General features: G+C 35.1%; 3 protein-coding genes across 3 annotated transcripts in view; 2 read left to right on the top strand and 1 right to left on the bottom strand.

Annotated features, from left to right (window-relative positions):
* Dys (Dystrophin) overlaps positions 1-14,964 on the bottom strand; it is a 442,182-nt gene that overhangs the window by 192,883 nt on the left and 234,335 nt on the right. The window lies entirely within an intron of this gene.
* Positions 229-7,536, top strand: LOC149899420 (uncharacterized). The gene is made up of 5 exons (XM_090113651.1): positions 229-280; positions 5,779-5,947; positions 6,294-6,377; positions 6,815-6,972; positions 7,457-7,536. Exons 1-5 carry the CDS (start codon positions 229-231, stop codon positions 7,534-7,536), a joined length of 543 nt encoding a protein of 180 aa, XP_089969777.1.
* On the top strand, positions 9,707-13,171 carry LOC149899419 (uncharacterized). The gene is made up of 5 exons (XM_090113997.1): positions 9,707-9,746; positions 9,988-10,137; positions 11,309-11,414; positions 11,821-11,978; positions 13,026-13,171. The coding sequence occupies exons 1-5, from the start codon at positions 9,707-9,709 to the stop codon at positions 13,169-13,171; spliced, it is 600 nt and encodes a 199-aa protein (XP_089970123.1).

Below are 14,964 nucleotides of genomic sequence, written 5' to 3'. Positions count from 1 at the left end.
ATTTAACATAAAATATCAGCTTTACATAAAAATTGCGAATAAAAATATTCAAAGTGCGATAACAGCATTCAAATATCGAGTACAAAATGTTACATTCGAAAACATATTTCATAAAGTATGTACTAAAATATATTTGCATTGGAAGACCTTGTAATATTTCATATAGCTATAAATCGATATTGGATATATAAATGTTCAGTATTAAATTTTGCATTACGTAAAAATGTAATGGAGCGCCGAGCGTTTGTTGCATGGAATTTCATATTATTTTCAATTGACGGTATTGTATTTTTCATATTACATTTTCAAGTATGCATAATATTCTTTAATCTAAAACTTGTATTTCGTAACATTATTGCATTTTTCAGTGTAAGACAATATTTTAAACTTATTAAATACAAAGGTTTGTTTGTAGCAATGTTTAATAATTTACCATCTTAAGCATATACATATACACACGGTGAAGATATTTTATCTTAAGATACTGTAATATTTTATATTACAAATGACCCACAAAATTTCGGATCATTTGTAAGAGGATGGCAGTTCTACAGGGGTCTTAGTACGCAATGACAAAAAGAAAAATGATGGTCCGAACGCTGATACCGGATACCTTAAGATTAACTGTAATATAAAATATTATAAAATATTACAGTATCTTAAGATAAAATATTATAGTATCTTCACCGTGTGTGACGCGCTTTAATCATATAAAATCCAAGCACATAGCTGGTTACTTTTAATTAATTTTCAGTTAATCGCATGCACAAACAAAAAAGTCAAAGCTAGTTTCCTCGTACGCTAATAAACGAGTCCTCAAACTATATTTTCAGATAACAAAATTTCCCAATAGACCACCGGATTATTTACAAACTAGAATATTTCAGGAGTCACTGTATCACAGTTATATTGCGTTCTCTGGGGAAATCAGTTTTAATTGCTGTATATTTTTTGTGATCCGATTGCTTGATTTTATCGTATTATGGACTCATTTATTGATCTCTAAGATTATTACGTTCTGATTGGCTTGCTATACTTATTAAAAATAAAATGAGGAACCGATTTGATATCGTAAATGATTAAGTATCTAAACCTACGCTGAATATTTTGACTATGACTTTAGAAAGACCACATTTCTAATTGAAAAGCGTTAATCTACATCATACTAAGATTAGTATAAAATTAAAATATAAAAGTGACGCGATTTTTAAAGAGCAAATACCTACTGTTAGCGATCGACATAGCGTCATTGTAAATATGTTTATGTAAAAATTTGTTAGTGTAGATCATAATTAGAAATGTTGTTTAATTTAGCGCTCTCGTTATGTTTTAATTTTATAATATATGCTGCACTCATATAATCATTTGAAACCGCTCACCTATTCGGTGATGATTTGTATAACGTATTAATGTTATTGTTTAATTGTAAATATAGTATTTTAGTTGTTTTGTTTATATTAATATGCTCTTGAAATAGTAGAATGGAACAATAATATGAGGTTTGTGACATTTGTAAATGTATGATATTGTGTACTATGGGTACGAAATTGAAAGCAATTTGTTGTATTAGAAAAAAGCTTGTTGTATTTGGAAATTAAGATTTATAAATTAATAAAGTTCCGAGCAAGTAAAGGGCTGGTTGATAACAAAACGGGCGCACGGATTGAGCATTACGTACGGGCTCACCGTGCTAAACTAGTATATAATCCCCACGGCGAGCGTAGCAAATCAGTTCTCGGGAGTCAACGGTACGGAGCACACGTAACTTACGCGACTATCACCAGCCCTCGAAAGCTACTTGAAGAAGAATTGCTGCAGTTTTATTTCGCCACGTTTCGTAATAAACGTTATTGCGAAGCCCGCGTGCTTTGCTCGCGAAATAAATACCTCGCGTCTAAACGGGCTGTGACGGCATAGTACGTTTCCACGGACGCTAGCAGAAGCGTCGGGAGTGAGCGTGAACCAGCGTTCGAAGGCGTTCACTCAGCGGAGATAGACATACGTTGTTTATCGGTCGTGCACATTATATCGCGTGACCTGCGTACGAGCAAGATCGTACTGCGCCTACGCCGCGATATACACGGTCGCATTTCTGTTTCCGCACCACAACATTTTTGGTTCTTCGAGCCGAATTCTGCCAGAACATTTTTGGTCCTTCGAGCCGGATTCTGCCAGAATATTTTGGGTTCATTGGAGCCTGGTCCTTCGTTTTATAAGAAGCAAACGTACGAAGAATTGAAAATGCCTATCACGAGGTCGCATAAGAAAACTCCGATTGATCGTCGTACGTCAAGACAAGATGATGAAAGCCGGCTTGAACTAACGCCGATGAGTCACGACGCTACGACGACAGATGTTAATGTTGTATCAACGTTACCGAGAACTCCGTCAGCCACAGAGACCCACGCCACTCACACGATAGCTGAAATGGGAACCCACGAGTCGAAGAGTAAGGATTTTGGATCAAAAGATACTCTTATATCGGCTACAGAAGGCCGTAAAGCGATGTCAGTTCGCTCGGCACAGGCTGGTGCACGAAAGCGTTTATTAGAAGCGCAACAGGAATTGCTTCAACGCGAATTGGAAGCAGCTCAAGCGGCAGCGCGATTGGCACGCGTAAAAATGGAACTCGCGGAATGTGAAGGTGAGCTGTTGGAGTCCGACAGTGGTGAAAATGACTTCAAATCGGAACATGTAGAAAATTGGATCGCTGAAACAAATTACGCCGATGATAATGAACAGTGTAATAAACCGTCTATACAAAAGTCAGTTAATGAAGAATGGAAAAACCCGACTATCGAAGTGCAAACATTGGCGGAAGCATTAAAGGAAGTTTTATGCACAAAAAATAACACGGCGTCGCAACCAAATTATATAAACGAGTTGCCGCACTTTGACGGTATTAGTGATGAATGGATGGCATTCAAAACCGTTTATGACGATACAGCCCCATTGTTTAATGATGTACAAAACATGGCGAGATTACGGAGGGCAATAAAGGGTCGTGCACGTGAAGCAATAAAAAGCTTGCTTTATTCAGCCGCTAAGCCGTATGACGTCATTGACTCACTAAGACGCCGCTACGGTAGAACAGATGCTTTGGTTCTTGCGGAATTAGATAAATTACAAGCATTGAGAACAATAACCGACGATCCTCGCGATGTGTGTATGTTCGCGAGTCAAATAAATAACAGTGTGGCAGCTATCAAAGGTTTGAAGAGACCCGAATACCTACAAGCGCCGCATATTGTGAAAACGATATTAGAGAAGCTACCACAATCGTTTTTATATCGGTGGTATGATTTTATCGGCGACGAGGAACATGGTGTTTCTGATATTACACGTGTTTCGCAATGGCTGAATCGGGAAGCAGATCGATGTGGATCACACGTGAGTCTTGAGAGAACAAATAATTGGAAAATGAATAGTAAAAATGTGTACTATAACGATATCAATAACGATAAACACAAACATACGTCGTATTATAGTATGAGTGAGAGTAAAAACGTGTGCTTTCACTGTGGAAAAAACCATGTGCTTAGTGAGTGCCCGCATTTCATGAAATTAACAGTACAAGAACGTTGGGATATTGTTAAGAAGCATCGCGTATGTTTTAATTGCTTAAAAGGAAAGCATCGCAAAGAGAACTGTCGCAAACCGCCATGCAAACATTGTAAACGGTGGCATCACTCGCTTTTGCATGTTGAATATGCCGTGCAAAAGCCAGAAAGCGATAGTGTGCATCAAGAGCCTGTAACGACGAATACAGTGAATAATGTGTGTGCACCTCAGATGTCACGAGCTTATTTAAAAATGCTCGAAATTGAAATATTTGGGCCAAGGGGCTCGGAAAAAATAATTGCTCTGTTAGATGAAGGCTCTACAGTGACTTTGTTGGACTCAACTGTGGCGAATCGTATTGGTGCAAGTGGTTCTAAAACTCAACTTGTGATACAAACTGTGGGTGGAAGAAGCATCACAAATAGTGACTCAAAAGTGTTAAAGTTAAAAATAAAAAGTGTACATAGTGATAAAACGTTAACAATTAAACAAGTGTGCACAGTAGACGATTTGAAACTTGCCCCGCAGTTTCTAAGTAAACAACGTATTAAACAGTGTCGCCACCTACGTGAGTTCGCCGAAAAACTCTACTACGAGGCCCAAGCACCTATGATGCTTATCGGGCAGGACAATTGGCAATTATTAGTATCAAAGCAAACGAGAAAAGGAAAACCAGGCCAACCAGTCGCTTCACGTACCGCGCTTGGATGGGTTCTTCATGGAGTTGATACTACAAACACGACAAGGTCAGTTAACGTTGTAAATACATGTTTTTATGCAAGTGCAGACAATTTTATGAAAAGCACAAAAAGCCCACGTGACCTACAAGTGAACAATTATGCACTTACAACGCATAATAATACTTGCAAGTTGAAAATTGACAGAAATGAACACGTGACGAGAAAGGGCCGATATAAAAGTTACAACAATGTTTCTAACATGTCTCTTACAAAGACATTTAGAGACAAGGTGTCCTCACGACATAACATCATACAAAGGCCGAATATTCACAAAGGTGAAATGAATCGTCAAGTTAACTGGTCCCCCACACGATACATGAATTGGAGATATAGAAAATTTGGTACTGATGGGATACACGCTAAAGAAAGCGTTTATGAAACAGGCTCGATCGCTAATCACAGAGATTAGTGCTATGCACGAGGGGGAGGATGTTAGCGATCGACATAGCGTCATTGTAAATATGTTTATGTAAAAATTTGTTAGTGTAGATCATAATTAGAAATGTTGTTTAATTTAGCGCTCTCGTTATGTTTTAATTTTATAATATATGCTGCACTCATATAATCATTTGAAACCGCTCACCTATTCGGTGATGATTTGTATAACGTATTAATGTTATTGTTTAATTGTAAATATAGTATTTTAGTTGTTTTGTTTATATTAATATGCTCTTGAAATAGTAGAATGGAACAATAATATGAGGTTTGTGACATTTGTAAATGTATGATATTGTGTACTATGGGTACGAAATTGAAAGCAATTTGTTGTATTAGAAAAAAGCTTGTTGTATTTGGAAATTAAGATTTATAAATTAATAAAGTTCCGAGCAAGTAAAGGGCTGGTTGATAACAAAACGGGCGCACGGATTGAGCATTACGTACGGGCTCACCGTGCTAAACTAGTATATAATCCCCACGGCGAGCGTAGCAAATCAGTTCTCGGGAGTCAACGGTACGGAGCACACGTAACTTACGCGACTATCACCAGCCCTCGAAAGCTACTTGAAGAAGAATTGCTGCAGTTTTATTTCGCCACGTTTCGTAATATACGTTATTGCGAAGCCCGCGTGCTTTGCTCGCGAAATAAATACCTCGCGTCTAAACGGGCTGTGACGGCATAGTACGTTTCCACGGACGCTAGCAGAAGCGTCGGGAGTGAGCGTGAACCAGCGTTCGAAGGCGTTCACTCAGCGGAGATAGACATACGTTGTGTATCGGTCGTGCACAATATATCGCGTGACCTGCGTACGAGCAAGATCGTACTGCGCCTACGCCGCGATATACACGGTCATACATTTTCCGTTTCCGCACCACAACACCTACAGTTTGTTGTCAGTTCTTCTCTCTAGGTTTCTTCTTTTTTCTGAACCGGTGGTAAATGGTAAAACTATGTCATGACGATAAAAAGCATTTGTAGAAATCTTTTTGAATAAATAAATGTCACCACCAGCCCAGCATTCTTCCAACCATGTTTCAGTTAGAAGCCAGCTAACCCCATCACCCTTCGATGATACCAACCGAGAGCATATAAACCTGGCTGCATACGGTGATGCTGAACACAGGGGTCAGAACTGGTACGCGTATGAGAGCCAGAACTCTGGGGAAAGTGGCAGCTATCAGAGGTCCAGCGCTGATATTCAAGACAGGTCTGTGTAACACTATGTATTTATTTATTTATTAACTATAAGGTAGCTTACTTATATTTTAGGCTTATAAAAACGTTACATATCATGTCTAAAATTGTTGCTACCATGATTACCATGAAGCTTACAATAAGATGGATAAAGAATTCGAGTCTACGCAGCGATTAACAAACATAATATCCATTGAAAATTGCATATTTCTTGTTCTATTCAATAAAGTACTGACTTCTTACCAACGCATTGAAATTCCTATACTCCACGTGATGTCTTCTATTTCTTTACTATTAATAATATAGTATCCAACAACGATAAAACATTCTATATATTAATATTCAGTAGCGATTTTCAGTTCACTCTCGTCTGGATCTGGAAGTGTCTCTTCAAGTTTATCTTCCGAAGCATCCTCCATTGAAACTAAAGAAAGACGTAGAGCGTAAGTTTTCCTTTAATTGTTCATTTATGAACTTGTTAATGTATAATTTCTTATTAAAATATAAGTCAATATAATACCTCCGTTGTTAGCATTGCTATTTGTTATCAGTGTCATGTATATTTGAGACGTGAAAATCCGCTCCATTGTGTTATTGTTGTGTTCTTCATTAACTGATATTAAATATTAATAAAACTTTGTCCTTCAAGATGAAAACTATCAATTTCTTAGAGTTGCTTTGTAATTAATTATTTACAACCGTTTATTAATCCTCACAATATAACTTCAAAGGTTAAATGTTACATTCATAATTACGTGAAGATGGAATCTATCTTAAACGTATAAATTAAGACCAAAAATAGCAGAAAATGAGGAAAAATTAGTAATTTCCTTATTCATACACATTCCTTAAGAAAACAGGCAAATTTAAATAATTTCAGGACTAAAACCTATCGCCAATGCACACCATGCCCCCAGGATATGATGAAGAAATACACTAACTTTGGTATAAAGTGGATCTGTGCGGCTTACCAACGCGCCAGGCGGTCCTTTAAGAGCGAATGTATGATGCGATATAGAAACTGTCAGGATGGAACCAGTAATTATTCACATATCTATATGCTAATATTATAAAGCTGAAGAGTTTGTTTGTTTGTTTGAACGCGCTAATCTCAAAAACTACTTGTCCGATTTGAAAAATTCTTTCAGTTTTAGATAGCCCATTCATCGAGGAAGGCTATAGGCTATCATCACGCTTAAGACCAACAGGAGCGGAGCCATGCGGGTGAAACCGCGGAGCGCAGTTATAAAATAAAGTCAAAGTTACTGCACCGATTTTTATTCAATGCATAGCGTGGTTCTCAAGGAAGGTTTTAGTATATAATTTGTTACGCGAGTAAAGCCGTAGGCGGAAAGCTAGTTGAAACGTAATGCCTTTTGAATAAGATTTTATATTTTGTATTTTAGTATCATTTACTATGAATTAAAAGGCCACCACGTTTTAAATCAAAATTACTTAAAATTAAGAACGAATTTTTGTTTCGTTTCTTGCACGAGTTCTAATTAAATTATTTATTTTTCAGTGTTTGTGAAAATATCAGACAAGCGATGCAGGAACAGCACATATCACGGGAGACATTGGTTCTATATTTATAGAGTTTAAATAAAGTTTTAAGAAAAGCATTTTTTATTTATCTTCTGCATAATAACTGTGATATTGTTATAAATTTAAAAAGAATAGAAAAAATTCGATAACGAGGTGGGACTCGAACCCGCATCCTTTCGCGCCATTCCGGGGCGGATGCCTGATGACCAACTCGGCCACTCGTGACCCACCAGAGCGATCGAATTTATTCTATTCTTTCAGTTTTATGTGTCTAAGGCCCTTCGCTCATGGAGCTACTCAAAAATGACTGAACTAATCAGTAATTACGATTACAAACCAGTTACAAATTGTATCTCGCATACAACGCTACTCAAGTTATAAGGTTTCAGTCACTTCTGTTATTTCTTCGTTCATTTTTATCATAAAAAACAAAGAAACTCGGGAAACCAGTAGCGTGGAGACCGGCACGACGCGTCGCGCGTGATTGGTTGCTAACGCGTTACTGACCAGTTAGTAACTAGTCGCGTCGTGTGCGAATCTCCATAGAACATGTATGGGCTGTGACGCTCAGGCAACTCGTTAGTAATTTGAGTTTGTGACTAGTTCTTTTTGAGTAGCTCCATGAGCGAAGGGCCTAAGGTACACACCGCGCGCCATCTATTGAGATGATTATCAACCATCTCAACCAATTCTCAACCAATTCTCAACCAATTCTCAATCAAATCTCAATTCTGTGATATTGTTTTCAGAAATTTCTTTTAGTATTTACAAAAAAACTTCTAACTTAATTTTCTTTCAGACCATGGGGACTTTATTTTTCCCTGTTAAATAACTTTGATTAAACAAATAATTTAGTTTTGTTCTAAACTAATTTCAACTATAACTACTTTTATATTCGCTTTACAAGCTTTTATTTAACTTTATATCTGTTCAGTTAAACATTTACGAATCTATTTGGCTTTGATCAATGTTTAATAAACCATTTCATGTACAATGTACATACATCCTGATCTATTGACATTATCAATTATGAATATTATAAGAAAATAATGCGTTTGTATATATAATATGCTTTCCACCCGCGGCTTCACCCGCGTAGTCAAAGTTAAAACCGCATAGTTCCCGTTCCCGCAGGATTTTCGGGGTTGACAAAAAAATGGCATGGTTCCCATTCTCGTGGGTTTTCAAAACCTATCCTATATCCTTTCTTAGATTGCAAACTATTACTGTTTACTATTACAAATTTCATCCAAATCGGATCTGTGGTTAAGGTGTAAAGAAGAGGCAAAGGCAAGACAACTTACAAAACCCTATTTTTTATAATTATTATAACAATGTTAATGTTTTATTTATTCAGCGCTGTTAATACTTAAATTAATAACATTCAATAAATTTGAAGATATGAACAGACTGGTTAAACTAACCCTTAAACTAACACAGCTTCACTTATTAATTATTGGCTTTTCAAAGATATATACGCAATATAATATAATGTATTAAGTAAATGGGTCAAATATATTTGATAAATAGCAACCCGTGTTACTGCTTTGTATTTATTAAGCACCATGTGTAGGTAATGGTGATATTACGGGATTCAATTGAAATCCTTTGTTTAGGCTGTTCGTAATTAAACAAGGACGATTAATTTGACGCCATTATTTTTGGCACTTTGCTGATGGGAACATTTTAAAACCTGTTTTTGTGACACGATTAACGAATTACTGAATTTTTGGTGGATTCTATTTTATTTTTTTGGAAAATTTATTTTGTGTAAACGTTATCCGTTCGATTATTAGGGTCTGGCTGTCAATTAGAGATGTTTCAGCTGTGGTACATTTTAAAATTAATGTACAAAAATTTACTTATGACGTCAAGTTTAAGAATATAGTTTTAGTACCCTTTTTATAGACTGAAGTTTAAGTAATATTGACACTACATATTTGATGCCTCTACATATTAAACATTTATAAACTAACCAATATTTATACTCTAATCTAAGAATACTAATAACCGAATAGGCATTTTTGCTTGTTTCCATAAATGAAATCAAACACGAACACTAGCATGAAGCATAAACACAGGCCTCAATAAACAGAATTGGCAGCGAGTACCAATAAAATCGCATTGGAAGTGTTTCTCAAAATAATATATTTTCCATCGATAACACTTTATGGAGCGAATTTATGATTTTTCATACATTTTAAGGGCTTTAAGTGAATCGAAAAATATGCGGCTGTGCGCTGAGATAGGCGTTTTAATAATTCTCGGTACGATATGTTGTTTATTTTGAATTTTCGTGTTTTGTTTTTGTTGAGGATTATCCTTACAAATGTTAGTTTAGTAGCGCTGCTATCTAGGTTTATTTAAACATGGTTATTATGTTCTTAAATTTAACTAACTTTATATTATTTAGTACAACATTTACATTAGATATGAATTGAAAACATTTGTTTTAAAGTGTGAATTTGAATATCTTTATTAATTTTAAAATAAAATTTTAATTTTCAGTCCACTTTACAAATTCCCTACAAGATAATACTACAATAAAAGAGATTGAAAACGATCTCAAAGAGGAAGAAATAATAGAAACAAGAAGAAGGATAAAAGACAAAAGAAAGGATAGATCAACTTCCTCTTCTTCAGGGCATCGACTTTCTGGTAATTCATGTTTTAATAATATAAATACTTAAGTTTAATACTTAAGTTATATATACTGGTATCTGTAATATATTTTCATATCAAATTCAATACCTTAACTGTTTATTTTTTACTGTTCAGTAAAATTGTAAAATCATATCGACAACATTCCTGCGACACAATTTTATTTATAGGTATGCAATGTAATCATTCTCATTCGATATTCTTTATCTTATTTTCGGTTTAAATTCAAGTGATCAAAAAGTTATCTCTACTCACAATTCAGATTTCATACTGTAGTCAAATCTCAAGCAAACATCAAACAAATTCAGTATTCTCACTCAGACAAACCTCATTTGGTCAATAAAACTTTGCATTGAAAGCTCAAAGCTTTAGCTAACTAGACGTTCTTGATTCTGCACGTTTTTGTATTATATTCGCAGCACGTGGTCAGTCAGTCAGTCTTGGATGAACGGAGTTTGTCATTTCCCACTTGAGATTCAACTTTATTTATACGACCATTAGAATCATATTTATTTACTAGTTCCATTGATCAAAATGTATTAGTTTAGAACAGAATATTACGAGTATTAAAACTATACCTACTGCTTGTTTGTAAGTAATTATGAAAAGGTTCCTTTATGTATAGTTTTATTAGAGAACTAGCGGTCCGCCCCGGCTTCGCCCGTGGTACATGTTTACGTTTTCTCTACATAAAAACCAACCTCGTACTTCAAGGAATATAATAAAAAAAGAATTATCGAAATCGGTTCAGCCGTTCTCGAGTTATGCGCTTACCAACACATTTTGCGATTCATTTTTATATATAAAGACTAGCGGTCCGCCCCGGCTTCGCCCGTGGTACATGTTTACGTTTTCTCTACATAAGAACCATCCTCGTACTTCAAGGAATATAATAAAAAAAGAATTATCGAAATCGGTTCAGCCGTTCTCGAGTTATGCGCTTACCAACACATTTTACGATTCATTTTTATATATAAGAAAAGATTATAAATAAATAAATTAAAACGTCCGCGTCGTCTCAATACATTACGTATAAGGATATTGAACTACAATTTCTATAGTATTTTGTATCAACAATGATCTTTACGGATACTTTTTTTGGTACATTAACCCAAATTAGTTAAAGATTACAAGATTACAAATTAATTAATATTATTGGTTTTAGCAGCAGACAGTAGGGATGATGTCGACGACAGTTTAGAGTTACTGTCATCTTCCGATGTATCTACAGAGGAGAAGAAACACCCAAAATCTTCTGTAGAAAGAAGGGGATGGTAACATTTAATTTATACATATTTTTGTACTAAACTATGCACGTTGTTTTCTATATTTTTATTATGGGTATAAGATAGAAGAAAAATAGCACTAAATAAAGCTAAATAATTATTTTATTGTCATGGATAATATAATACTATGCTGTATTGTCACAGATTAGATACTAGGTATTGTGAAGTATACCTATTAGACATTTTCTAATGTATATGAACTTTGAAGCTTTGCAGAAATTAACTAAATTAAAGTAAAAGTCTATTCATTCCTACATATTTTAACTCCCAAAAAGTTTGACGCCAATGTTCTAACCGGAAAATCCAATATATATTTTTTAAAGTCCATTATCCTTCACAATAAATTTGCCTATTGAATCATTCATAACACATTAAAAAATAACAATATTTCAAGGAGAAAATGGCACCGAAAATGTCCCACATGCCCCGAGGACATGGTCAAGAAATGGAACGACCCCTCCATAATGTGGATCTGTGGGGGGTACCAGCGTGCCAGGCGATCCTTTAAGAGTACCTGCATGATGCATTATAGGAACTGCCAGGATGGGACAAGTATGAATCCTATTAATATTATAATCGCGAAAGTTTGTGAGAATGGATGTATGTTTGTTACACTTTCACGAGAAAACTAGTGGACAGCTGATTTTGACGAAACAGTAATGTAGGTCATTTGTAGATACGTCATAATAAAACGTTAGACCACATACGGAAATATGATACTTAATCTTTCGTACGCGGATAAAACCGCGCGGCACAGCCTGCTTGTAAACTTATAAATGTGTTTTTCTAACGTCGTATTTAAAAAAATACCTAACTACTGAGGCGGTATTATGATGATGATTATAAAAAGTAATTAGTAACGACTAATAATAATTGTTCTAACACATGATAAAATATACATGGAGTGTAAATATTCGAGTATATTTTTAGAATTTAATCAACTCTAAAATTACATAAACAAACTGATTCTAAGAAATAATTATTCCTTAATTTTCCTACGTACTTTCAGCGGTTATATTTATAACCACTTAATCATGTTTATAAATAAAAGTAGGCTCAATTACACACTTTAAAATAAATAAATTTTAAAAACATTAGATCGTGTTGTTAGATTGTAGCCCGCATTTAGTTAACACATCAAAATGTTTATAAATTGGTACAACACAAAACATTTGGATGTATACTACCGCTCTATCTCAACTAGATAATTATACACATTTTCAATTATTGGTTAATTTATAAAAATAAATGAACGTAATAAACGAACGAAAAAGAGCGAACTAAACGGGAACTCGGCGGCAAAAGCGAGTAACTACATTCTTGCAAATAAATATAATTTGAATTTAAAAAGTATTTCTATAGCTTATATATTGTGCTTATATTGTATGTATAATACAATTAAACATATTTATTAAGTTTAATAAAAATCTGCTCAAAAATATATAATATGGTAGGCTATTTTATAGTTTACAGAGAAGATAGACTATGATGACTCTCATTGTTGAAATAATAAAAAAATCGTTATCGCGTAAACACGTAAAGAATTCCATTCATCTTTATTTTTATAATTTATCATAATAATAGGCATTTAATTTCCAGTGTTCGTCAAGATCCACGACAACAGATGCGCCAACAGTACCCGGGAGATGCCACATGGTCTGCACTTCTTCTACGATTACAAAGTCGCTTCCAAGTCTTCCAAAACCGAGGATTCCACGCTTGAAGATAGCTCTAGTTCTATTTGAGATTTATATTAAAAAGTGTATTGTGTTCTTGCGTTTTATTTTATACCTGACTATGAGATTATATACCTAAAAGAGATATTATTATAGAACGTTATGTAGGTATTATTGTCTTGTTTGATTTAAACGTGAATATGTGAACCTGACTATGCCAAAGGGAATTGTTTTTCGTGTAAGCGTGATGGAATTTTGACTGAGAGGTTCCATTGGATTCGTCTGATTTGAAGAGAGACTGGCTGTCACGGATTTCAATATTTTTATCAACTACTAGCGGTCCGCCCCAGCTTCGCCCGTGGTAAATGTTTACGTTTTCTCTTCATAAGAACAATCGTCGTACTTCGAGGAATATTATAAAAAAATAACTATCGAAATCGGCCCAGCCGTTCGCGCATGATGCCGTGACAAGGGTAATAAGGATTCATTATTATATAGGGTAATTCCGGGGTAGATGGCCATACTGGAGAGATGGCCAATCGAAATATTTCAGGGACTCGTTCACTAGATGTCACTATTTAGCGCTTAGCTAGCTGCGCGTCGTGTGTGAGGGCAAAGGTACGGCAAAATATAAAGCGGAAAACAAAGAAAAAGTAAGTAAATCTTTTGTTTTTTGATTCGAATAGCTTGAATATTTTTTAGATGTCAACTGTTTTTCACAACTGTGGTGTTAGTTTCTTAAAATAATGGTGATATTTGTATTTGTTGTAAAGTATACGAACAGTGCTACGTTATAACCTCAAAATTATTTGTTTCATGTCATTATTTGTTTTAGATATTGATGTGGCCATCTCTCGCGGAATATAAGGGCAGATGGCCAATTCTAGTCGGTATATGATGGCAATATTTACATACTATAAAAATTATGTTTTGTACAAATAATTGATTTATCTTTATATTTGTTTTAGATGCCTAATAAATACAAGAGAAAGGCAGTGGTGGCAGGTTGGAAGAATCGCTAAAGCAACTATTAATGCAGTAATGATAGCTTATCGGTGCGCATGGCAGGGCTCCAGTGTCAAATACCTATAAAAACATTAGAATGATGAATAAAAATAAAAAGAGTGTGTGTGCCGAGCACACGTGTCACAAGTGAAGCTTCTTTGGCAAGATTCAAAGATACCAAAATCGTCGCCTTAGTCTATGACGTGACGGTATTGTCATGACACGACTTTGAAATTTTACTCTCAACACGCTTAAAGAAGTATCACTTCAAAAATAATATCAAGAAAGGACCAATGGAACCTCATTTGGAGAAGAAAACGAGAAGAAATTTGTTACTTCAAAACAATGCAAGCTAAAAAGTAAAGGCGCTTTAGCTTACGAATTAGGCGAACAGTTAAATTAGAAGTAAATGCATAATTTCAACTGCTTGAATGCGTCCTTATCTAAGACAATGAGATGTTATCTTCTAACTGCGAATTTAATATGGATCAATCTAGACTACAGCTAAACAGTCGTCCGGGACACGTGCTTGTTGAAAAAGCTTCTAAAGCGGTCTCCACAGTGACTTCAACTGAAAAAGGGGAGACACCAACCGAGAAAACGCGGCGAAGAAGATAAAGAAGACTTAAAACTATGAAATGGGACTAAAAAGGAATCGTAAGCCTATAATTGAGTTATGGCCATCTTACCTCTAGTGCCATGGCCATCACGCCCGGACACCTCGGGGGAGATGGCCAATTGTGATTTTTAAAAAACTTAAAATAATAAAGTGATCTTATTGGAATTCATTACTTTTATGTTTAGAATATCATAGCTGAATCTTTCAAGTTTAATAAAAAATAAATACAATCACAAAA

Source organism: Colias eurytheme, chromosome 20 (assembly GCF_061535395.1).
Source record: "Colias eurytheme isolate Ceu_HAF_F1 chromosome 20, ilColEury1 Martin Lab GWU primary, whole genome shotgun sequence".
Lineage (NCBI taxonomy): Eukaryota > Metazoa > Arthropoda > Insecta > Lepidoptera > Pieridae > Colias > Colias eurytheme.
The sequence above is the reverse complement of the archived record's forward strand: the minus strand, read 5'-3'. Positions and strand labels throughout refer to the sequence as shown.